The sequence below is a fragment of the Epinephelus lanceolatus genome, chromosome 3 (genome assembly GCF_041903045.1).
Source record: "Epinephelus lanceolatus isolate andai-2023 chromosome 3, ASM4190304v1, whole genome shotgun sequence".
NCBI classification, from domain to species: Eukaryota; Metazoa; Chordata; class Actinopteri; order Perciformes; family Serranidae; genus Epinephelus; species Epinephelus lanceolatus.
This window is the reverse complement of record NC_135736.1, coordinates 30,469,111-30,495,930: the sequence shown is the minus strand read 5'-3', so window position 1 is coordinate 30,495,930 and position 26,820 is coordinate 30,469,111. Positions and strand designations below refer to the sequence as shown.

Below are 26,820 nucleotides of genomic sequence, written 5' to 3'. Positions count from 1 at the left end.
GTTCAATTAATTGAGAATGAGAGGAGTGATTTGGGAGTCACAGCCTGCTATTCGGAGCTGTAAGCCCAAGGGAATGAGGTGTTAACCAAACGCCAGCACACAGTACAAACAGATCTCCCCTGCTAATGTTCAATAACAACATTTTCATCAAATCACATCTATGTGTTTGTATTAACATATGCTCTCCAAAAAACCTCTATGATCTCTAGTTTTAATAACAGGCAATTTACCTTTAATTATACACACACTGACAGCTCTACGTGCAAAACTCATAAACACACAGCCCACCTTAAAGGCAAACAGACAATCTGAGCGCTTTTACACATGCAGCTTTTAGCCACGCTAACTGTGTCGCTCTACAGTCGGGGTGGCAATGTCAGTCTATCAGTCCACCCCTTTGTTCCAGACAAACAGTTCAACAAGTATTACAGGAATTGTCATTAAATGTCGCACAAACAGTCATTGCCTCTATTAGCTGAAGCTTACAGATCTTGGATGATCCCCTGACTTTTCATTGAGCACCAGCAAGTCAAAGTCTTTACTTATTAGGGCTGGGTATCGGCACTTGATACCTTTGAGGTATCAACCAAAAAAAGAACCCAGTGCAAAGTAGTATCGAAACTTCTCCAGTGAAACGATACCTGCACTCTATCCATCCTACGCAGATCTAAAAAAATAGTTGTATGATTTTGCTTGCAGCCAATCACCTCAAGCATTCTTCAATTTAGTTTGACATTCGATTGGCCCATTACCGAAGGAGCTACCTCCCATACAGTTTGTGGTGTGGTGAAGTTGAGTGCAGTGTATTTGACAGAGTTGGCAGTTCGGCGTACCAAGGTGCCACCAAAATGTTTGAAAGTATGGCTATACTAAACTAAAATAATTTGGCTTTGAGTGGTGGTGGCATTTTATGCAACTGAATGCTTCCTTTTACATGATGGGTATCGAATGAAGTTTGAAAAAAAAGGTATCAAATGAAACACACCACTGGTATCAGATTCACGTTAAGGTACAGGTACTGGAATCATAATTTTAAAGGATGCCCAGCCCTCTTACTTATCCACTCAAATATCTGAACATATACTGAATTGATTGACCCAACATTTTGTACAAACATTCATGGTTCCTCAACAATTATACCTGATCGTCTGACTTTTCGTCTAGCACTACCATGAGCCTGATATTTGTGGTTTTGAGAAAAATGTCTTGACAGCTATGAAAGTGAAATTTGGACCAGATGTTCAAGTTTCCCTCAGAGTAAACTGTAATATCGTTGCTTCTCATCTAGCGCCACCATGAAGTAAGAAAGCATGACGAAAAATGTATTCGTCCACTATTTAGTTTATGGTCAGATCCATGTAAAACAAATGGCATTACCATCAGCATTAACTACACTTTGCTTTGTGTGCTAATTAGTACCTGTCAGCACACTAGCATGCTACACTAAGATGAATATAGTAAACATTATACTGCTAAACATCAGCATGTTTGTATTGCCATTGTGAGCCTGCTGAAATTAGCATTTAGCTGAAAGCACCACTGCACCTATGTTCATCCCCACGGAGCTGCTCGCATGGCTGCAGAGTCTTTTATTTAAATTTTTTACCTGTGATGGATTATAGCAATCTGTTAAATATGCATCTGCTCAGTGTCTTTTTATGGTTCACACAGCTTACCATGCTTCCCTCAGGTTCATTACCAATTGTAAAGCTCTGACTCACCACTGTGAGTTATACTCTTGGGTAGGAGGGCCTGCTCTGGCCACCCAGAGGCTCTGTCATTGGTGCACTTTTATGGAGAAGACAGTTCTAGGATTGCTCCCATGTTGCCTATGTGTATTTATCAATCTTAATCAAGTGTCAGACAATACCTATTGCATTCTCAAGACTTCATTATGCTTTGTGTTCCAAAGGCCCAAATCCTGAATAAAAGAATGACAGGTAGATTCCTTAAGACATCAATGTTTTTAATTTACCTGGTTATTTAACAGACTTTTTTAAACTTCTTTACTTCCTTAATATTTGGTCTCTTTTTGTGTTATTTATGTGGTCTGTCTGGAACTATATGTTTTATTTATGCTGCTGCCTGCTTTGGCAAGGTCTCCCTTGAAAGGGAGATTCTTAATCTCAATGGGACTCCCCTAGTTTAATAAAGGTTAAATCAATAAATGAATAAAGAAATGTTGCAGAAATATAGAAATGTGCTGTCCTGTCTCAAGGACCTGTCTGCAAAAAAAGGGTTTAAGGTTTGTCTGGTACATTCGCTCTCCAAGAACAGTTGCAATTCCTACTAATCTTCCTTTGCAACTCTAAGATTCCCAGATCAAACATTCTACGAGACACTCGGAGGTGGAATAATTCATTCATTACAAGCATTTGGAGTTCGGAGAGTTGAATATTTGAAAGGTGACGAGATCAGCAAGTTCCATTTAGAATTGGAAAACTGGCTCTCATCAACTCAGGCTTACATCAACGTAGACTGATAAAAGCAGAATATGTGTACACAAGTTTTTGAGGCAGAATCAAGCCACTAATCTTCCATCTAGATTACCCTTGACATTTGTCTGACAGAAGCCTAAGGATGGCAAGCACCTTTCGACAAGTTTCTGACAGGCAGGCAGACTTTTTTTTTCTTTTTAAATGATCTTGCCTCGACTTTGCCCTTGTCACTTGTTTTGAACTCACAACCCCGCAAAAAACACTAACGCATTCGCGAGAAAACACAGAGGGAGAAAGGGAGAGAATCAGTCGACATTATCTCTCGACTAAGCCGATGTGGTAATATGCAGGACAGCAGTTAAACCGATCTGTGACTAAGCCTGCTGTGTTTTTCTCAGCAGAGCTCCATTCAGCCTGACAGCTGGACGGGAAAAAACAGCCATGTACACAGACTCCAATTCAGTCGGATGACTGAAGTGTTATGCACAAGCTCCACAGGTAGGACAGGGAAATGTATTTGTGTTCAGACTGAGTTAAATCAAAATATTTCAATCAACTACATTTCTAGTTTTTCTGTGATTTATTATATAATGACAATGTCGAAGATGTCAAGTCGATGAAAAAATGTATTTGCTGTTGAAATTCACATGATTTCATGCCAGTAAGAGTAAAAGGACAGACTCATTTTAACTGATGACTATAGTCGATTGTAGTTTTAGAGAAGTTAACCTTGGATTCAAAGAGATAAAATCTAATCTAATCCTTCATTCACTATTGAAAATTCATGACCAAAGGCAAGGCCTGGAATACAGATAGATTGGTGAATTTGTTAGCAAACAGTTACCCATCAGACACACATCATCAGAATTCATTTTAAGTCATGTTCTTGGCCACCTGGCAAATAATTTAAATATTCGCTCTCCTTCCAGCGCTGAATTCGTCTCCATCAGCTCCTGAGGGAAATATCTGGCTCTTAAGCTGCTAAATGCTAAAAAGCTCCACAGAGCTGAGTGGAACTGCAAGTCACATTATCATTTGATCCATTGTTAATGCAAAAAATTGATTAGAGCTGGTTTAAATCTGACTAGGCCAGTGGTTTTCAATTTGGGGATTATGGTGAACAGACTGTCATATGATGTGAAGTTTATAGGAGTGGAACTCCTGCTTGAATCCAGAAAAAACGAATTTAATACGACACAGAACCTGGTTATACCTGGTGTTTATGTGTGTTTTGGTGATCTGAACACAGTGGACAGCCGAGGCACATCGGCACTCACACCTGTGTCTATCATGCATCTCCAGCTGACCACTTGAGTTCAGATTTGTTGCTGCATACATCACTTATACAGAGGGTCAAAGGGTCTCGCGCAAATGTATTACATCTACACATTCTCACTAGCTGCTCTCTAGCATGCTGGCTAGTCACATTAGCAGTTGTATCCGTACAGCTGGAAGTAGCGATGTCAGAGTACTTCAGCTTGGCTCCTTTCATAGGGCAAAATGATGGTTGGTGACACAACACTTTGCCCAGTTCGTTTTAAAATGGGCAGGTTATAGAGTGTTAGCCCACTGTCACCAAAACAACCACAGCATGCTGTACTGATGATACTGTCCTTATCATAGCCACATCAGGACGCATTAATGTCTACACTACAAAATATATGTGGTCTAATGCAGTGGTTACCAACTGGTCCAGCCACAGGGTCCCGTTTTCTCCTCAGTCATTGGTTCAACGTCCACACAGTTTAATATATTCAGTGTCACACTTGCATGTGAACATTTCGTCAAGCTAGTTAGCGGTCTCTGTCAAGAAGCTGTCAATTAGTCAGTAACTCTACAGCAGGAAATGGCAAATGAAAATAAAGGTTTTGTGCCAGAAATTCACTGGACTTCAAAATAAAGTGTGCATCTTGGGGGTCATTTACGCTTGTTTAACGCTGTCCACTTGTGATCGGATCACCCAAGACGCATGGTAATACCAGGTGTAAACAGGCCCATAGAGATGTAGACCAGTAGGCCAAAGATTCTCTTGTCGAAACAGCCTTAAACTACTCTGAATATAAATTGTAAAGAGAATTCTTTTCTACAAATACCTTACACTGATTATAATCAAAAATAAATATTATCCATACTTAATGTCAGGCAGTAATGAAATGTGAAGGATGTCATGTCATAATCCTCTAAAAGAAACAATTCTGCGTAAGTGGAAAAATGAAATCTTTGCAATGTTCCTTTATCTAAAGTTAACAATAATGCACTTGAGTAAAGTGCAGCTGAGAGAAACCATTTCCTTAGGGCCCCCTTTCACTATCCACTCAAAAGGTAATTAAGAAAATGTAAAGGGAAATACATAAATCTAGACTTGAATCAAATCCAACTAATTAGTTCAATAACAGTGAGATGATATGCCTGAGGGGAAATCACACTCGTCGCCAGACTGATTTAACAGTGGATGAAATCAACACAGCAACACTGTATCAGAGCGCGCTGGACATCTTTGAATCAAAGTCAGAGAATAAAGTTTTACAAACACAGAGGGAAGGAAAAACACACATATCCACCTACATAACATATTTGAAAGTTGCTTTTGGATTGATATTTCAACTTTGATGCATCTTACAGGCAGGTCCTATTCTCAAAGCAGTATGGTAAGCATCTGAGGGGTATCTGGAGGCTAAACATGACAGATGTTTAACTACTCATTAAACCTGTGGACAGTGTAGAAAACAAGCTAAGCACTGTAAAGCGTGGGCCAAGACTGCTGGTGTGGCCATTGGGATTTACATTACAAAGAAGATGATGATGATGCAGGAAAAGATGTATGTGGCAGAGTAGACAGTTTCAGCTCAGATGAACCAAACACAGTTTCAAGAACCACCTTTTAATTTTGCCTCTGGATGCTGTGAAACCACTTAACACTGCTTGGCCATTATATTGCTGAAAAGCCATTTAAATGCAGATCAATCCATACAAGTAGCACTTTTTAGCATCTTTCAACAACTTCTTGAAAGGTGATAATATGTGCTGTGTTTTGTCGTGTTTGTTTCCGCTGCCCACGAATGGCCAAACAAATCAGGTACTGCAGGTTTAAGAGAGCCAGGCAGGAGAGGAAGGAAAAAATGTTTTTGATCATACACCATACACTGGGCTCCAAACAAATTCCTCTTAGTGTTGTTTGTATCCACAATGTGTTCTTCTTTTGTTAGGACCCATTAATTTCCTGGATTCAACAGTGTTTTCTTACTTTAGCTCCTCTCTTAGGTAAGAGAAGATTTTATGAATGGTTAAGAGCACATATTGAGTCCGCATATTGTTCATGCTGAACGGATCATAACATCATATAATCAAATTTATATTATTATTTGTTGTAGGCTGATTATAATGGTTGGATTACTTAGTGGCCTAAAGAAAGACTATAGAAACCCTTGGGCAATGCCTTTGTTTTCCTTCCACTTTCATGTCAAACCATTTTCCTTTAATATCAGTTATTGTGTGTCCCTCTGCTGACATGGCATTTACAGCATCACAAATGTTATGCCGTTGCTGGGGTTTTGATTTTCCTGTGAGGCCTGTACTGACGCTCATGAAAATTAATAAGATTAGGTAAGATAAGATATACTTTATATAGGGAAATTTTGCATGAGCAGTAGTGCTACACTCAGCTGCAATCAACTTGAAGCAATGTGTAGTCAACATGACAGGACATTGGTACTTCACAGACATGATAAATTACATGCAACAAATATAAAAACTGAAGATATATAAAGCATTGCTTGTCTTGAGAAATATATAAATACATAGGCATTGTAGATATGAGAAGGATTTCATAAAAAATATAAACCCAGAATCCATTAAACATGGTGCAATAGTGCCTACTTGCTTACCAAATTCATGAGTAAGGATTAACCTGTTTTCTTGTTGAGTAGCGTTAAAGAAGTTGGTACGATGGCAAGCCTGGAGCGGTTGCTTTTACATTTACTGGCTCTGTAACATCTACCTGAGGGTAACAGTTTGACTTCAGAATACAGACTGTGAGACAGGTCCTTAAGAATTCTGTGTGCATGTCTAAGAATTTTCCTAGTCCACCAATAGTCGTCATTTAGGGCCATCAGTCGACCAGTCACCCATGTGTTTATGATACTAAATTAATTATTAGTTTACATATTTTGGGTGGGGCAACACAATGGTTTGAGTTTGAGGTGTGAGAAAGAATAGTCAGTAACGTTGTTAACACTATGCTACATTACAGAGAAATACAAAACCGTACTAATGAACCTTCATTAATATAGGCCTATATTTTATTTACAAGTGCACGTCACACACTGAGCGAGCCGCCTGTTAATGACGCTGTCGGTAAAGCAGTAATGATTGTGCTAAGTGGCTAATGGGCATGTAGCTACTGACATGTTTCAGATGATACGTCATGTTTGTAGCCGACCAATGAAGATGAGTTTACATATCACCTTGGGTTCGTCCTTCACCTTCTCAAAATGATCCCACACTTTGGATTTCCTGCCCAACATGTTATTAACTAGCCTGTGGAATAACCGCAGGTACCAGCCTTGTAAATTAGGGGCCGTACACATGCTGTGTCTTTAACCGCCTGGAAAACACAAGGTTGGGCTCTTGGCACTACTCTTGTGCCATTTTTGTGCCAGCCTATTTACCTGAAATCCTGAGTGCAGAGCTGATCTTCTTCCAGAGGCTGTTTATAAGTGTGTAGGCCTGTCGTACGTGGGACAGATGTTCAGCTCTGGGTAGCCCTGCACTAAAATGATCAACTTTTCCGTATTTATCAGACTGAATATTTACAGAAGAAGGGAAAGATATCTGTCGGCTGTGATTGGTTTGTAATGTGACTCCTGTCTGACTGCTGAGCACGGCCACTTCCTATGACTTTCAAATTAAATTCCCACATGGTCCAGTCATATAGGTTTTGATTTATTATGGCAAAGTGCAGCTCCTAACATAGTTTCACGTTTGTTTTATTTTAATTTTTTTCTGCAACTAAGCGACCGATTAAATCTTGCCGACTAATGACCTTGAGGGGGCAGCCCTATTTAAAATATAAGCTAAATTCAGAGAATGTTGCTGCATGAGGCTCAGTGTATAGCATACAAGAACAGAGAAACAAAGACAGATTTTTAAATCCTTTTTAAAAGCCTTTTTGGATAGAAATTCATGGAGATTTTGAGAAATAGGCTTATTTACTTCCATGCCAAGAGTTAGATGAGAAGACTGATACCAATCTCATATCCATCTGTTAAATATGAAGCTACAACCATCTGGAAACAGCTAAACATCTAAAGGAAACAAAATCTACCACCATTAATATGTTCTACCTCTTATGTTTAATTTGTGTAAAAAAACTAAATGTAAAACAATCACAGAGGGTTATGTGCTGCACTATTTCTTGGCCATGCAGGTGCAGTAACGTTCTTGACTCTCTACTAGCTGCTTGGCTTACCTTGGAATGTTGTGTTAGGACATGCATCATGACTAAGACACCAACTGTGGTAAGACATCTACCAATAATCACAAGGTATTGTCCATTGTTCAACTTTTCCCTCCACATCTACCAAACCACAAAAAAAGAAGAAGAAAAAAAAAAAATCACGCCAGTCAAGTGTGGAGTTTGTGAAATCTCAATCACATCTCTCTGCTGTAGTCGAAGCAAAGGGAGACAAGAGACAAATGGAGCCAATTTTCACTCCGGCAGTTCAACTTCTGTCATACTCTTGTAACCTAAGACAAAGACATGGGAACTCATCTCATCTCCGTGTACCAAAACAACCCTGGAGGACCTAATAGCAGCATGTCTCAAGCATGACAACTATGCAGTTTCCCCAGCAGCCCTCCCCTTTTTATGGCCGATTGTCTCGTTCACCCCTCTTCCCCTGCCTTGTTTTCTCCTGATAACCCTTGTCTCTCTTCAGGCTGTCTCACCCCTATATCTCAATCTCCCGCTGTCACACACTCCATCATTCTAACCCGCTTTATTCGCTGTCTCCCCTCCTCCCTCTAATAAGTGAAGCACTGCAGACAAGACTTCGGCTGCTCTGTACTATGGCCCCTGTTTACGTGTCTGCAGACAGCCCTCACCACAATTAGCAAAGCAGCCCTTTACACAAGGAGGGCAAAAATGTAAACAGCTCCCATGCATAGTGGCCCCTTTGTTCATACATTGTGCATACCTGAGTGTCAGCATGCAGGACTTGTTATCATTGAATGCCAATTAGTTGAATAAACACACTGGCGCAATATATAAATTAAGGCATGGTTTTCAGAGGTGCATGAATGTAAGATTATCTCACAACTGTACTGTAGAAGTAAATATGAACTATATATCTGAAATACAGTGAAGTCATAAAGTTTTATGACAGAGAAAGAGTCTATCAGCTAGGTTTGGGCAGTATCACAGTACTACGGTATACCAGGGTATTTAGAAATCCAGAAGGTGTGATTTTTAATACCGTTGAAAATACAGACACTCCTCTTGATATTAAACTGATAGGGAGATGCTGTATTGTGGTGACATATTGTAATGCACAGCATGTGCCACCAGAGGTCAGTCACTACTGGTGGAACAGGCAGCTGAGCTGAGAAAGATGGTGACTGTGAGTGGTGGGGATAACGTAACAGGACTAATGAAAAGCCAATCAGCAACCGCAGAGAGAAACAGCGGGAAAAATAGCATGTAGCAGCTTATTTTCCACATCTAACTCGGTGAATTGAGGGTTTATTTCAACCGAATCAGAGCTGGTAATTGTTGGAACAGTGAAAAGACTACGCGAGATGGTTTTAATGAGATTTATTTTGTTTCTGTCGAGTTTAAATAAAGTATGTTTTATGATGAGTTAACAGCAAATAGGCTAGTGTTGGTTTGATGAAAGACAAACTTGACTTCTGAAGGTGTGGGGTTGTATTTTTCAGTTTAATAAGGACAATATGTTTATTTATGATATTTTGTGATTTCATTTTGTTTATTATTTGACAATTGGACCATTTATTTATGAGGAGAAACACACTTGCATGTTTACATATGTAGGCAATGGCCTATTGTTGGGCTGACACTGGCTGGTTGGAAAATTTTAAAATATTACCCAGCCCTACATTATTGGCAAGACAATCTCACACATGCTACAATGAATTCTATCACCAGCAGCTCGTCTTTCTCTTTTTTTTTAACGTTAGTTTTTTGTTTTGTTTTCTACACAAATACCATTATATACTATATATTCTGCTGAAATGTCAGGAAGGTAAGAAGGAATGAAAAAATAGACACCGTCCAACCCTAATACCGGCTCTATACCTCCATAATGGATTTCAAATAAAACAAGGAAGGTTAAAGTGCTGATTTTCTGCTTGAAGGGTTTTAAAAAGTGTTCGCATCCATACTGGCTGTGCAAATTGTAACCTCTTTTACCCTTTGGGGGTATGGATAAAAAGGACTAAAATTTGTACACAGTTCAGTGAACCTGGATGTAAACGGTCAAATTAAAGCTCAAAGTCGGCACCTTTACCTTCTTGTCATTGCTTCATTTTACATTCAATGTTCTGGAATACACAGCTGAAACAGAACTACCCAAATACTGTACATGCACTGGTAAGCTTATACATGTAAATAAGACAGCTTTCAAAGACTTGTGGGTGTTATATTAATTTTGCAGGTATGGAAATATTAATGCATACGTAAGGGGGACATTTTTCCTGTAGTGCATGTGGGCATGTGTACAACCATTTTGTGTATAAGCAAGGTAGATAGATGGGAAAGCCCACGCGCTGGGGCCCAGTACAAATCGTCTGCCTTTCGTCTCTGGTTCTCTTTAATTACACAGCACTGAAACGCAGGGGCTACCTACCTACAAACCTAACACTGCAGAAGGAGATATCAACAGTGCCGTTTATCATGCAGAGTGCCAAAGTGGGGCGGCTAAAATGTGGTCTCTCTCTCTTTCTCAGAATAGATACGCTGCCCACATCACCAAGAGCTCTTCTGTTTAGCTGTCAGTGGGGTTTTTGGGATAGAGGCAGATTATTAAGTTGTACAGTGGGAACACATGAAAAGGCTGCAAATGCTTGTAAAAATTACAGCTTGTACATTAAAGTCGAAAAATAGTGAGATAATGTTTTTCATTGTGTTGACTCTAATCCAGCACTTTGTACTTGAAATGAAACTGTGACTATCAGGTTTAAGTGCTGGCTTTAAGCTATAATACACTACCACTAATACTTTTGTGTTACAGGCTGTTCTCATCCTCACTGGGTGTGTTTCAGGACAATGCAGAAGGCTCAACACTCCAAAATGTGCAGACATGGCAACAAAGGAGTTTTAAAGACTGTCAGTGTTCAAATAATGCTGACTTCACTGTATATTTACTTAGCCCTGATTAATAAAGTAATCCAGTCCTAAACCAATTAGAGCTTTTAAATTGAGGTCATACTGAATTGATATGTGTGGAATATTTGCACCACCAGAAAATGGCAAACATAACAAAAAATGGTTAGTCATGAATGTTGTTTACTGAGTCAATTAAAAAAAGACATGGTGATATTAATTAATAGGGATGTTTTCATGACTGATTAATCTTACTGATTAATTGTATCTAAAATTGCCAATAAAATGCCCAAAACACTGTAAGAAATACCCATTAAAGGCGCTGTATACAAGATTCAGAGCATTAATACAGCAGCACACCACTATTTGCTATGTAAAGATATAGTGAAGAAATGGCATCCTGACTAGAAAATAAAAACACACTGCCTCTATGTGTGTTGTACTCTGATCTTCTCTGTAGTTTGTTGTGGTAGACAGTCTTGTCGCCAGTGTATGTTAGTGCATGTCAGTACCTGTATGTGTATCCTGCTGGCTAAGAAATCAGTGCCGCTGTGCATTGTGCTCATAAGGAATACTGCTGATAACCCACTGAGGCAGGACGGCGTTGTCGTAAGCGTGTAAGTGGAATTTATACTTGTGCGTCAGCTCTATGCAGAGCGTCAGGGTTTCTGTGAAATGCTGTTAAGTTGGCTTAATAGAGACAATTTCAAACACAAGTACACAAATCAGCTTAACTGTAACTCGCAGCATTCACAGGCAAACACTTGTCTTTTGCTGGACACATCTTCCTCACAAATACAACATGCTAATGTTTTTAGCACAAGCCTATGGCATTTTACATTGTATAAATTAGCCTAGCAGCTAGCTGACTTTCCCCTAGGAAAGGCAACCTTACAAAATTTGTATCCATTACAACTCACAAGGTTCACCGCCAAAACAGCTGTCTTATACTAAACACGTTTTCCAAACAAATATAGCATGCTAACGATATTAGCACAAGCCTATGGCATTTTACATAGTATAAATTAGCCTAGCGACTAGCAGAGATTTCCTCTGCTCATATGAAGCCAGGATAAATCACACACAAGACTTAAAATGCTATTTTAGTGGAGGCTTTATTGTCTTCACAGTGTATAGTTTTTTTAATCTATGAAATTAAATTAAATAAAAGCTTTGTTTCCACTGAGGGAAATGGTTTCAGCTTACAAAAATAGACAGGTCTGCGTCACCACGATGCATAGTTACTTTTCTGTGGAAATGCATGTCAAGCTATAGTGTAGGGTACTGCGTCGATTCGATGCAGAAGTATAAATCCCGCATAAGCGTAACGCCAACCTTCAGGTTGACCCCCACTGTGAGCTCTGTCAGCACTGTTTACTTTGGTATCACTGTTAGGCTCAGCAACCTTGATGGCGAGGGCCGTGTTCAGTCAGCCTCAATCTGACTCTTAATCCCAGATATGCTCTGAATGCTGCATATACCTCATTTAAAGTTTCCCACAGACCAAGGTGATCTAGATACATTTTTTGACCAACAGTCCACAACCCAAATGTATTCAGTTTAATATCATATATGATAAAGAAAATCCTTCATCATGTAGACACGACAAACCCGGCACCCTCTTGCTGTGATGCAACGATTCTAACCACTGCACCACTGCAGCATCACTGCAGTTCTTTTAATCAAAGAAAAAATAAGTAAAACATGGACCACAAGCTGGTATAGTCAGTGAAAACTGAAGCAAAGCAACAGTAACATAGCACACAGTCACTGAGGCATGAATCCATTTAGTTTTGATTCTCTCTGCTTAACCATTCCCTGTATTTGTTCTGTGAAGCACTCTGTAACCACGGGCCTAAAAAGTTCTATAGAAGTAAAATTTAAGTTCACTTACAATACAATTTGTTGTTTACATTCATTAACAGTATACTACAGGGGGTAATGAAGTGTAAGCTAGCTGGGCCTGCACAAAGTCGAGATCCAAAAGAGGGAGGAAGCTGAACTTATGGTACCATATACATATTGATAATAAAAACACCTCTCCAGCTTTAATTTCCCGTGTTCTCCGATAAGTGGAGGAATAAGCGACGAGAATGAACTTCTGCTTATGACAATTTTCCACATAAGTGCAAATGACGAGGAGCAAGAAACAAATGCAAAACACAATGATGAAGAGAAAAGGAAACATCTAAATATTCATATTAGCTTTATATGTGTCTTTATGAACCTCGTCCATTTGCCTATAAACAGTAACACTGATATATCGCCGCTACTCCACCGTGTGCATTCATACCATTTAGCATCGCCACCTACACAGACATCTCACTAATAAGAAGAAAAACAATGCAGGCGAGAGAAAGGGAGACAAAGAAACACTGAGATTTCTTCTCTCTGCTTCACCAGTGCCACCTGGGGCAGCAATCAACAGCCCTTCCACTGCCTATTAGATACTGCTCTCAGTCCAATCAGCAACCACTAAGGCGTATGCACAAGTTCCACGCTGCACATTAGTTGTTTGTGCCTTCAGTGTGTGCATGTTTTTCTGCGCTTCTGCTGTGCTGAGTCTTTCACACTTTCACCCCACAACATAAGGAGGATAACACATCGAGATAAGCACTTTAAAATTCATTAGGGGGGCCTCGTGGGGGAAAACATCCAGCTGAGGCTCAACAGAAAGCTCTGTGATATGTCAGTGGCTAATACTTTTTTAAGGGGCGGTAAGGTGCCAATGAAAATCACCAGGCCACAGTACTACAGGAAGGTTTATGGAAATATTTACGCACATTTCTCGCTCTTATTTCACGGTATCAGTAGTGTTTGTTTCACCAAGTAATAAGGTGGAAGACTGAGGGAGTAGGTGTGATGTAGAGGCATACCGATTAAGAGATGGAAGAGGTAAAAACGATAAGAGGAGGAGGTTATGGTTAGGAACAAGAACAAGAAAACTAAAAACAAAAAGGAAAAGAATCAAGCCAAAAGAGCAGAATACAGAGTTTGAGGGCAGAAGGGCAGGAGAATGTAGAAAGCAAAGAGGAGAGCCACAAGGCAGAGATTTGACTTTACCTTCAGCAGGGTTGATAGCTTCTGGTAAGCTGTCCCATGGGAGGGTCCAGGCAGGGCAAGGATGAGGAGCGAAGACTGCCTCGATGCCATTTTCCTAGGGGAGGAACACACACACACAGAAATGCACACGTTACCATGGAAACCCTCACCACAGCCTTGAGGTTCTGTGGTCCAAATGGTTGTAATGAAGCAGTTTAAAGAGTACTATTCTTGAACAAACCCTTTGTTACCTTGCTCACACTGATCTGAAGCTATACTTGAGGAAAGGCCGTTGTTAGTGCACTTACTACTCTCTTAAGAGACTACACCACTACAGCACATACTCCAGCACATCTAACACACTTCAGAAAAATACTGGTGAAACACTGAAAATTGAGACGTACAAGGTAAGAGTGTGCTTACAACTAAAGCTCTTTTGTTTTTCATTGACGATAAGAGGGTTACATTGATAAGAATGTGCTACAGCTCAGTCCATAAAGGTGGGAAATCGGGAGAGTCTTTATCGTTGCAAACAAATTAATACAAAAAAACTCTTTGGGGAAAATATTTTGTAACAGCTTCATGTTTGCCTTCTCATCAGTGGCCTCTCTAATTAAATCTGATAATAGGGGCACTAACAGATAGGAAATCACAGTGTGATTACGGTGCAAAAGGGATGTGTGGCGTAGATAAAATGTCATTCATATAGTGGTAAAGTGGTATCCCACAATAGGTTGCTGTTGTGGTTGAAGTAACACTAATGTGATGCCTTATGATTTTCTTTGTGGTATTTTTTCCCCAAATATTGTGTAGTTAGCACTACAATAACTTCATGTGGCGATGCACCTCATGATAACTTTATCAGAATGTGTGGACCCGAGTAACACTTCAGGCTAGGGCTGCTCGACTAATTGAATTTTAATCTAGATTACGATTTGGGCTTTCAACAATTATGAAAACAAAATAATCGACATAAAACGATTATGCGTTTCTTGTCAGTTTACTCTCATTGTCTTGTGTTGCAAATCAAACGCACCCGGAAGCCGTGCATGTGCAATACTACCCCCTCCTCTCCTCTGTTCACTCCACGAGCCAGTCAAGTAGGTGAAATCGAATAATGTGAGGGGCAGGTGATGGCCGAAGATTTCAAAAACAGCGTACTGAAAATGGCAGAGGGAGAGCGAGAGAGGTTGGTCTGTGTGTGTGTGTGTGTGTGTGTGTGTTCACATCAGGGCTGAACTCCGCCGTGCGCGATACAGAGAGCAGAGGAGAATTGTAAACGCGCGACCATGTGGAAACAGAAATGACATGCCGTTGTGTAAATAAGTCATCACGTGCGCCGCATAATCGTTTGCATAATTGTGATTTCAATTTTGACCAAAATAATCGTGATTATGATTTTTTCCATAATCCAGCAGCCCTACTTCAGGCTCAAAATCAAAAATGACTTGTAACTTGACTTGGGGACTTTAACAGCAATGACTTGGACTTGTGCTTTGTGACTTTCAAATACTTGGTATCTTAGAAAAAAATAGAAAGTACAATCTCAAGTCCAAAAAAGTTGGAATGTTGTGTACAATGTAAATGAAACCAGAATGCAAAGATTTGCAAATCAATTTGTGCAAAGACAAGAAATTTAATGTTCAAAGTCTCAAACTTTTTTTTATATAGATATACACTCATTCTGAATTTGATGCCCGCAGTAAGTTCCAAAAAAGTTGGGACAGGGCATGTTTACCACTGTGTTACATCACCTTTTCTTTATAACAAAACATAGTAAGTGTTTGGGAACTGAAGACATTGATTGTTGAAGATTTGTGAGTGAAATCCTTTCCCATTCTAGCTTGACATACAATTTCAGTTGCTCAACAGTCCAGGGTCTCCATTGCTGCGTTTTGTGCTCCATGATGCGTCACACATTTTCAACGGGAGACAAGTCTGTATGGCAGGCAGGCCAATTAAGTACACGCACTCTTTTGCTACAAAGCCATGCTGTTGTAACACGAGCACAAAGTGTCTTAACATTGTCTTGCTAAATGAGCAAGGACATTGCTAAAAAAGACGTTGTCTAGATGGCAGCACACGTTGCTCCAAAACCTTTCTGTACGTTTCGGCATTCATGGTGCCTTCACAGACGTGCAAATTACCCATGACACCATGGGCCCTGCAGTTTTATATGTGGACTCATCAGAGCACACTTTTCCAATTTGTGTCAGTCCATCTCAGGCCCATAACTTCTAAATTTTGTTGATACATGACTTTCACTTTGCAAGATAGAGTCATGACTTGCATTCATAGACAGCGACAAACTGTGTTTACCAATAATGGTTTTTCAGAGCGTCCCTGAGTCCATGTAGTAAACCTATAAATGTAAGTCAGTTTTTAATGCATTGCCATCTGAGGGATTAAAGGTCACGGGCATTCAATATTGGTTTTCAGCTTTGCCCCTTACATGCAGAGATTTCTGTGGATTCTCTGAATCTTTTGGTGATATTCTGGACTGTAGATGGTGAAATCCCTAAATTCATTGCAGATGTGCATTGAGAAATGGTTGGTGTCAAACTGTTGGACTATTTGCCCTTACTTGTGAACAGCTGAGCAATTCAAAGATGCCCTCTTATACCCGATACCAATTAAACTGTTTACTTGTGAAATGTTCCAAATATCTGTTTTTGAGTATTCCTCAACTTCCCCAGTCTACTGCTGCCTCCATCCCAACTTTTCTGTAATGTGTTACAGGGGTCAAATTTAGAAGAAGTGTCTAAAATTTACTATTTTTAACATTAAATATCTTGTCTTTGGACTGTATTCAATTGAATATAGGTCAAAAAGGATTTGCAGATTACTGCAATCTGTTTTTATTTACGTTTTACACAGTGTCCCGACTTTTTTTTGGAAGTGGGGTTAGATGTTATTTAAAAAGTGTGCCATGAAGTCATTCATCTCCTAAATCATCCATCCATCCATCCATTTTCGTAACCGCTTATCCTATTGAGGGTTGCGGGGGGCTGGAGCCTATCCCAGCTGACATTGGGCGAGAGGCGGGGTAAAGCATTCATGATTTTTGTAAATTTAATATATAATTATTCTTATGTTAAAGTGGCATTACATTTGGTGAGACGCACGTTGTGACTTGTTCAGGACTCCAAACTCAAAGTTTAGGACTTGGGACTTACTTGTCTTGACTTGGGACTTGAGTACCAAAATTTAGACTTACTTATAACTTGCAAAACAATGACTTGGTCCCACATCTGATCTATACAACAGAGGCTCGTACTAATAGGTTGCAATGGTGTTGCACAATTACTGTCAGAATACCTCCTATCATAGCATATTACCCGGGTAAGCCGGGTATATAGTTAAAAAATAACTTTAAGATGTGCGCTAAAAGACCACAAAAATATTAACACTTGAATGATGCAATACAACACAACACAACTGCCCTGCACTAAATACTGTTTGACTGAAAATATTTCACTAACGCTGCCACTACTACTTAGGCTGCTTGTGGACTGACTTTGGCACACTGGAGCTGAACTGTGTGGTGTTGTGTAACATTACATCAACATTTATTTATTTATTTACGACTTAATCTACTCTAATTGAGGAGCAAAAACATTAAAAACACCATATAATGATGCATTCCACTACAAGAACACAACAAATTACAGCCTCAAAATGACCCCAGAGTTAAATAAGCACCTTTCTGACACCATGTCAACAGCGATTAAAATTCATTGTAAGTTTCATGCTGTAGCATATTCTGTATCAGAGAACTGCTCTAGTGAATTGCATTACAATGAACCTGGAGGTTTAAAGTGAACATAGAGTTTTTATTTTAACTTATCACTATAAAAATTAATGTTTTAAGCATCGCTTTCACTTTGTAATTCTGTCTGCCACTATGTGACTTCCAAGGAAAATGAAGGCTCAAATTATGGCACAAATGAAGCGCGTCAAAAATTACGCAACCAAAACAAGGAGAAGATAGCACTTTGGTTTTCTCCAGTAGCTATTGGTAGCTATCCCCCCCTCAGGTATCAATAAAGAATTTCTGATTCTATTCCCAGTAACTAAAGAGTATCAGTGTAAGTTCTTTGAACCTACTACCCCCAATACTGGAAATGACAGACCGTGGAACAACCAAAGTAGCTGTGGAAAATGTGGTATTTGTTCGGGCTCTACAGAAAACAGACAGTGATCCGGATGTCTTCATGACAGCTGCACCAACAATAACATTACTTGAAAATCCGGGGGACCGAGAAGTTGTCTGTTTCGGCTATAACAATAGTTCCCAACTGGTCCAGCCACGGGGTCCAGGTTTCTCCTTAGTGATCAGTTCAAGGTCCACGCAGTTTAATATGTCGCATCATACTTGCGTGTGGCCATGCTGTCGAGCTAGTTTGCTGTCTCTGTCAAGTAGCTGTCCGCAAGTCACTCAATCTACGGCAGGAAACAGCACTCCAAAATAAAAGCTCTGGGCTTTTTACATACCTGAAACATCCATGAGTCACTTGCGGCCCGTTCAGAATTGACCAGCAGCCCACTTTTGGACTGCAACCCACCAGTTGGGAACCACTGCACTCAAAGTTTTTCATCACTGGGTGAAGGCATGGTAGGTATTTCAGAAAGTGGACCATTAAGTTGGACTTCAATCTAAACATGTGATTCAATTTTAAGCTATTCCACCGACCCACAATAGTCCACAATGATTGTTAATGCTGTAACTGAACATCTAGGCCTAATTCCATTGAATTACTGGATGAAGAAGAAGAAGATATACTTTATTTATCCCTGAGGGGAAATTCAACTATTTTCACTCTGTTGTCATATACACACAGGCCAGAAATACACACACGTGCACAAACAGGACCTATACGTGCATTAAATTCTGGCCCCAAGGTAAGCCATTAAAAAATATTAGCACATTTAAAGCACACAAGCTGACTGTGCACATGAAAAAGATACAGTAGATACCTTCCCTAATGGCACCCTCAGTCACATTCTGACAAGACAAGCAGCAACATTGCGGTTCAAAAGATCAAGCATTGACATGTGTGTTGGTTAGGCCACATTTTCACAGTGCATCAGTCATATTCTGAAGTTGCATTAAGGCGGACACTTCAAGCTGGTAGAGATGAGTCTTAAACGGCAAACAAAGGCCAAACCCTTTCTGCACAACTGAGGACTAGAAGGAGTGAGTAACCTGCCACGTAGCTGGTTAGTTTCTGCACATAAGTTTCAACAGGGACAAACACAGACTTTCAGTAATCCCACTTTCTGGGACACTGGCTTTCCTGTGAGCCCCATTCTGCCGACAGACAATCCAAGATTTCCCTAAATTCAGATTCAAGTGATCCTGTTAACTCACTAATCCTCCTTCTTTGGATCAACCCCCATATTTTACTGCTTTTGTAGATTCAATTGTCTAATGCTAGCGACTGCATTTAAAGACCTGTCAATCAATTTGTCAGTGACAGCAGACGGGCTTTAGTGTTTGGTGCTGAATTCCGGTAGTGGAGCTACCCTTTTGTTTACATTTGGATCACAGGTTGAGCCTCCACAGCTCATTGCACAGGCAGTTCGACTGGCATGCATCAGTGTGTGTTAACTGAAGTGAGAAAGAGGGGCAGTTTATGAGCCATTTATATTGTGGATAGAGAAGCCAGGATGAGCCCGGTGCCTCTGGTTAGCAGCAGTGAAGGATCGCGTGTCACCGTGTCAGACGGCAGGCCTCTCTGTCTCCATGTACTTGCCTTGGGACGCACACAGTCATATATGAGGACATATGTGCGCACACATACACACATATGAGAACATAATGTACACACAAACACACACAGGCACCTTGGCCAAGACAACACAACAGCTGCAGTGCAGACATGATGGTGGCGACACGCAGCCATCCTTGTAATCCCTCTAGGCAAAGAAAGAATGGTGGCCATTGTGGAGGTCTGTGTGTATGTGTGTATGTGTTTGTGTGTACATTCCTCTCAGTTTTAATGTCTGATTTCAACCTGCCATGAAAACTGTCATTTATTCACATCTGGGCCTAACTAAATTTCATCCGGCAGCATGGCATGTTTAAAGCGCATCTCATCCTGACCACCCAGCTCACTCAGTCTCGTCCAGACTCTCCAGATACAGCTTCCCTCTCTTGCCATCGCTTAAAATCACATTGTTATAGACATTTAGCCAGCAGGAAATCACAGAAATATTTTTTTGCTGAGGGAGCAGAGCAACAAGGCCAAGAGAACAGTCTAAAGGCTTAGCAGCGAGAGGTTAGTCAGGGCTGAGGAGACAGTCTCCTTTTAAACAGCTGGGGCTGCTTATCTCCTTCTGGAAAAGGTAGTAGCTAAAGTGTTGCAGGGGCAATATTTGGCGTGCCACGGCGCTAAGAATGCTATAAATTTGTGTGACTGTGTGTGTGTGTCTTGCCAATGCTTCCTGAGGGAATTGCATTTTAAAACCCCGGACACATTATGCTACTATTGTGCGCTGTCTTGTCTCTTTACACTAAGATTTTAAGCCATTACTATAAACTACTTAGTCTGGCTATAAAACTTTGTTTTGTTTTGGACTGGATTCATTGTTTTTATTGCATCTGAAATGAGGATAAGCTGAATGTGCATTGTCTGCACTACTGCAAGTGGCAACCGCATCCACTGATAATACTGAATGGGGCATTTTATAATGCACCAAGGGCGGTACTGTTCATATAAACAGATTCTGTTCTTCTTTTAAGACAGGTGACTTTGTGTGTTGGTTTGTCTTGACTGATAAAAAACAGTCATACAAACTTATATGAGAGGAAAACCATGTGCACAGGACAGCATCCTAAAACAGCCCACTTAATATGTTAATTCAGTGACTGAAAGCACTTAACGTTTAAGCACTGGCAGAAAGAGGAAAATTCAACAATTAAGAAAGTCTGCCAGAAGCCAAAACATTAACTTAGAGCTACACTCTTGAAGGCACAATCAGCAGAAAATGGGTGCATGAAATTACAGGGATAATAGTTAACAACCAGTTGGAGTCTTCAAACCCTCTATCTGTACTGCAAAGGGGCACTGGGAGACAGTGCCTCACATTTACAGAAATGTGAAAGCAAATCATTTGCGCACCACAGAGAGGTAGGTAAAACATAATGAGAAATAAGTAAGGAAATGTAATAATTTACTTGAAGTTTAGTCATTGTGGGCCGGGGGCCGCCGACAAAGGGAAGCTGTGTGGTCATCTCCTGGCCTTCTTCTTGCTCCAATAGGCTGGCTGCGTTGTCCTCTGCTGATGGCTCTGGGTGGCTGTATGTGGGAACCTGGGGGATGGAGAAAGCCATCCCACAGGCCTCAGCTGCCCGGAGGACCCCAGGTACCTCCTGAACGCGGCTGTACCAACGCAGCAGGTGGGGGAGCTGATGTAGAGTGCTCGCAGCGTGGGCTTGGAGTGAACACTATCAAAGACAATAAAAGGAATGAAAGAAAAAAGAGGAGACAAAACAAGGAGATATTGATTAAGTGACTCATCTGACATGTCATCTCCAGTGGAGCGAGATGTCAGGTTCCAGCAGAATTCACTCATCATGCTGGCAGACGGATAGACGCGAGGGGGCCGGCAGGAAAAACATCAAAACAGCGTTGGCAGGTGGGCAGGGTAAAGACACAAACAGAGACATGATCAGAGGCGCAGTGTCACTGTGTGTGACTATGTGTGGAAGACAGAAGAAAGAGAGAGGGGGACACAGACGCACTGAGGGAGAAGGGGCGCTCTGCAGTCGGACAAGTGGGTGGAGTGGAAGGGATCAGTCGTGGCCACATGTGTCGAGGACAGTGACGGCCGTTAAGAGGAGACACGCTAGGCTGAGTGTGAAACTGGAAACCACTGGAGCACAGCTGACTACTAAAAGCCTCATTGTGAGAACTTCAGTCCATTCCCACAGTCGAGGAATAGTTGGAGGCGGCTGAAGGGTGAAATGGAGGTTGAGACCCACTTCACTGCCTGACAGTGCAACATTCCTGATCAATAACAATATACCATTGAACTAAATCGCTGTGCGCTCTGGTCTCCGCCGCAGTTACTTTAATCGCTGCCACCGACTTTACTTGTAAAATATGCAATCATTCTATATAATGAATATTCAAAAAATGTTCACGAGTCTTGCAGATTTTTTTTAAGTTAAGAGTTTTAAGGTCAGCATAACAACCCACCAATTCTTGATCTGTTACCGAGAGAAAAATGTTCCCAAGGGAAAGTCATTGAAATGCATTTCAACCTGCTGCATTTGAATAGAAACCCTCCCATACACTGTTATCACTCTTTGCCAGGTGGCTCTGGACCACCTTTGAGAGCACAACCTGTGCCAAGTCTGATGCAGCGAGTCTTCTTTACTCAAGTTTCTGCCTGGGTGGATCTGAAAGGAGCTGGGTGTACTGTCTGCTCACCCTGACCACAGAGTCAAAACCATAAGTCATGCATATGACCAGTCATCAAAATAAATACATTAAAAAGTAGGACTGTAGCGAATGTTCTTTTTTTTATATTCAAAGCTTCTATTAAGGTTTTTGATTGTAGCTTTGAATGTGTCGTCATGTTTTCTGACCTAAAATAAATTAATTAATAAATCCTGTTGTGAGAGCCGATCCGCACTGCCCAACCCTGCAAAAAACTGCATTAATCAACTACCCAGACGCAACCCAACCCGCAACCTGCCAACTTTATGCACTATAATGGCACAACTGTCAGGACTGAAGGCTGAGACAAGGGCAAGGACTGTGCACATGGCAGCACTCTCCAAAGTGTTAGCTTGTTCCAGCGAGAAAGGGAAAGAGAAAGTGGAAGGTGGACTATTGCACGCAATGTTTCTGTAAGTTTTACAGCTGCAACAAATAATCAATTAGTTGTCAACTATTAAATTAATTTATCTGATAATCAATTTGTCAATATTTTAAAGAAAAAAGTCAAAGTACTCTTTTCCAGCTTCTGAAATGTAAATATTTCCTGGTATTTTTACTTCTCTACAACAATAATCTTAATATCGTTGGGTTGAGGACAAAACACAACATCTGAGGACGTCATCTTAGGCTTTGGGAAACACTGATTGACTTTTTTTTCACTATTTTCTGACATCTTTTATATCAAACAACTAATCAATTAATCAAGAAAATAATCAACAGATGAATCAACAAAGAAAACAATCGTTAGTTGCAGCCCTGGTACGTTTTTGATAACTTAACTCAGAACACTGCCTTGTCACTTTTTTGACCTGCCCGCCCAAAACCATGATATTTTTTAGTGCACTTACCCGAACCTGCCCAATCTAATTCTACAGATAGTATAATACTAATAATATTGGTGCAGCTTAATCTTCATCTGCAACTGTGCAGAAATACCAGATTTCAACAGAATGAATAGACATGGCAAATATAGCTGACACTGAGTGTAAAAGACAAACTGAATAAGCTAGAGATATATAAACAGAAGAAATCACTGTAACATTTCCACAGGCCTCCATGCTCCTTTCTACTGTTTACTAATCTGTTTTCTGGCCCGTCTGTGATGTCGTAACACACTGGTCAAAAAATAAAATAAAAAAATACAAAAGAAGGACATACTTGCATACTTGTCTACTAGCAACAGGAAAGCAATCTATCACCTATTTAAAATGAGTTTTTCTGCATTTAAAAAAAAAACACAGATTCATGAGCTAATTTTGGTGGAAAATGGTACTATGAAGGCAGCAAATTTAAGTTAGGGGGGGTTTTGTAGACTGAATGGCACCATCTGTATGAGGTGACATCAGACGTAAGTCATGTGTGCTACTGTTTACATTGAGAGACAAAGCCGTGCATGGCTACACTTGACTTGTCACGGCACAATAATGGGTATTTCACTTACAGTAAACTATGTAAAGTTCACAGTGTGTCAGAGCATTGACAGTATACGGCTTGTACAGGAAATATAGCCATTGATTACAGCATTAAAAGAGCACATGATGTGATAAGAATCGGATCCCTAGCCACAAGGGCTCATCACTGACAACACTCAAGTATAAATCATAAACTCCAAGGCCCTTACCAAGTACTGATGAATGCACGGCAGCAGCACCACATCAGTCAATGTAAAGTACAGTCCTTCAGCAAACACATGCTCCAGCGGAGGCAGGTCCGTCGTCTTCACTTTCCTGATCTCAGAGTTCTCTCTGGTGGTTGAAGTTGGTACTGAATCCACAGACAGCTTTGCCAGAGCCGCCCTGAGCTCTAGTCCATCACTGACCTGAGGTGACTGTCCGGACTCAGAGTCTGGTTTCCCTTGGGCCTCGGGGAACTCATTCTTTTCACTCTGTCTCTGCTCTTGCAGCTTCTTTCTCCGTATCTTGTCATCATTGTGGACTTTGACAGGCTCCGCTAGCCTTCGCTCCAGGGTGAGGATGGAGAGAGGCAGCTGCTCATATTGATTTGTGGGATTTTTGAGGTGTTCTTCAACAGCAGAGGGGATGCCAATTTCACACAGTCTGGTCCACCTGCTCACCTGAGGGTGAAAAAAAAGGATTTTTTAAGGTCAAATACAGCACTGACCTTAAAAGCACTGTTTATTTTTGTGAGATGTTATATTGATGTCTGTCTAAGTATAATGCTGTTGACACTGTGACCAAACCACAATCAACACGCTGTAAAACTCCATTAACCCAAGTGAAAAGTTTGCGAAAGAAGAGTTTGTCCATCGATAGCTTGACATTTCATCAGCCAAGGAACTAGCACCTCTGATTACTTTCAACCACAATCAGCTGAAGATGCAACAGTGATGCTTTATTTTACTGAGTCTGTATTTTCCTAACAAACCCGTAGGAATTTTCTGGTGAAGAAGTATGTAAATTGGTAACTTGGTAAATTGGGGAAAAAGTCAGACAAACCCCCCCCCCCCCCCCCCCCCAAAAAAATATTCATTCATTTTTCATTAATTATTGGAAAGTCCATCCTCCATATACTCTATGTTGAATTATACGCCTGCCTGTTAACAAATTTTGATTTTTTGATGATTTTTTTATACTTTATTTTTTCAAGCCCATTTTCATATATAAAGCTTATTTGCTTTTTAGTTTACAAATCATTACAAAGCCAATTTTTGATCAGAGTTAAAGGGAAAATAAAGTAAAATAAATAAAAGATATAAACAACCAATACATTCACAGTATAATAATGATGTTTAGTTATTATAGGATAGGCTCCAGCACCCTCGCAACCCCTAAAAGGATAAGCATCTACGGGAAATGAATGAAAGGAAATAAATGAGAAGTATGGATGAGAAGTAGAAGATAATAACTAATAAGTTCTAGTAGCTCATACTGTACACAGTTTCATTAATTAAATACAGTGACAGTATAGTTACAGTCTTTCATCTTCTGTAAGCCACCTTTTCTCAAACACATCTTTCTAAAATTTGAAAGGCAGCATTTTTCAGTTACAGGGTTGTTGTTTAGTAAATCAGATATTGACGGCTCAGCACTATTGTACCTCGTTATATAGGCATTTGCCAGAAATGTTTTGCACTGGTCAGGGAGCACTTGGCTGAAAAAAATGTTTCAAAAGGGGTTATATAATTTAAAAATCCAATAACTTGAGAATCACTGCTATATACACTATGTAATAAATGAGAATTAATTATTTTGAAGTGTATAAATGTCTTAATTTCTCAATGATTAGAAGCAAATTAGTCTTTTTTAGAAACACTGTTTAATTTACAGTTGTGTATCAGTTCCTCTCTGGGAAATTATGGAACCCATAAATTTAGTGTTCGTGAAATCTGGTTAACTGACACTGACATAATAGCATTATGTCACTATGTACACTAAGTATGTATAGTACTCTGTCACATCACAGACACAGTGTTTCAATGAAATTGAGATGTGGAAGAGAAAAACGTTTAAATTAATTGTAGATCTTTGGTTGTACAATCTGGACTGACACTTGGGTTATACCTCCTGCAACTTTTATAAATGCCACAAGCCTAAAAGTGTGCTTAGATTTTCAACCCTTTAACTGCTCTTTCTGTTCTTCGTACACCTTGCTTAAGGGTGAGTTGTAGTTAAAAGCCATCACTGTGTCTGATGCTGTGCTCCAGTGGACTGAGTTCTTGCCACTAACCTCAGCACAGGCCTTCAGACAGGTCTTCTTGAATCCCAGCAGTGCCAGCACATCATTCCTGGAGGGATCAGCCTCCAAGGTCTTGTTGATGATATGTCTCAGGACCACTGCCAGCCCTGCTCTGCACAGCCTCCCAGTCTCATCCAACACAGCAGGGAGACGGCAGCCCCTCACCAACTGAGGCAGATCCTCCAACTGAATGTCAGACACATCCAAACCCTCTGGTAGCTGACTCTTCAGTGACTGGGAGCTGCCAGGTTTGGTGAAGACCAGGAAAACTTTGAAAGATTTGCACTCGCAGTAGGAGAGGAGGAACAGGGCGATGGAGGTGTGCAGAGGGAGACGCTGCTCCTCATTTTGGGAGCAAACTTCAAGATAGAGGGAGGGATGCTGCTGCTGCACCTCCGTGTGCTTCATTGTGAATAATACTGTAGGGTAAAGGTAAAAACAGAAGAAGGGTAACAAGTAGTTAGCTTTGGTGATGTGTTCAGGTGTGTTTTTAATGTGGCAGCAAGATAGTGTTAACTGAAATAACATTTGGGATTCAGCGCATAAAATGACATGAATAAATACTTACAAAAGCTTTAGTAATGCGGACATAAACACCGGCGACTTCAATAAACCCACGTTGTTGTAGTACACGCTTCCTGTCACAGTAAGTTACCGCTTCTTCTTTCCTTGTGCTAAAGCTATGATGCTAAAGCTAGGTTAGCTCCACAGCGCCACCCGCTGTCAACTTACGAGTCAGTAGTAACGGAAATATATATTAAATCGCTACATAAATTTTAAATAGTTAAAATATATGCCACACATCTCATTATTTATTAAACTTAGAGCTTTAAAGTGTGTAGGATATTAAATAAAA

The 26,820-nt window shown here is 40.4% G+C and overlaps 1 protein-coding gene across 1 annotated transcript in view; it reads right to left on the bottom strand.

Moving 5' to 3' along the window:
• Positions 1 to 26,687, bottom strand: part of gstcd (glutathione S-transferase, C-terminal domain containing) — an 87,080-nt gene extending 60,393 nt beyond the window's left edge. The window contains exons 1-5 of the mRNA XM_033625198.2: positions 26,533 to 26,687; positions 25,956 to 26,383; positions 23,890 to 24,342; positions 20,999 to 21,268; positions 13,840 to 13,933 (exon numbers count right to left, since the gene is read on the bottom strand). Of these exons, the coding sequence (XP_033481089.2) occupies positions 13,840 to 13,933; positions 20,999 to 21,268; positions 23,890 to 24,342; positions 25,956 to 26,372 (1,234 nt within the window). The 5' untranslated portion in view covers positions 26,373 to 26,383; positions 26,533 to 26,687. The remainder of the gene's footprint in view (positions 1 to 13,839; positions 13,934 to 20,998; positions 21,269 to 23,889; positions 24,343 to 25,955; positions 26,384 to 26,532) is intronic.
• Positions 26,688 to 26,820: the final 133 nt, after the last annotated feature.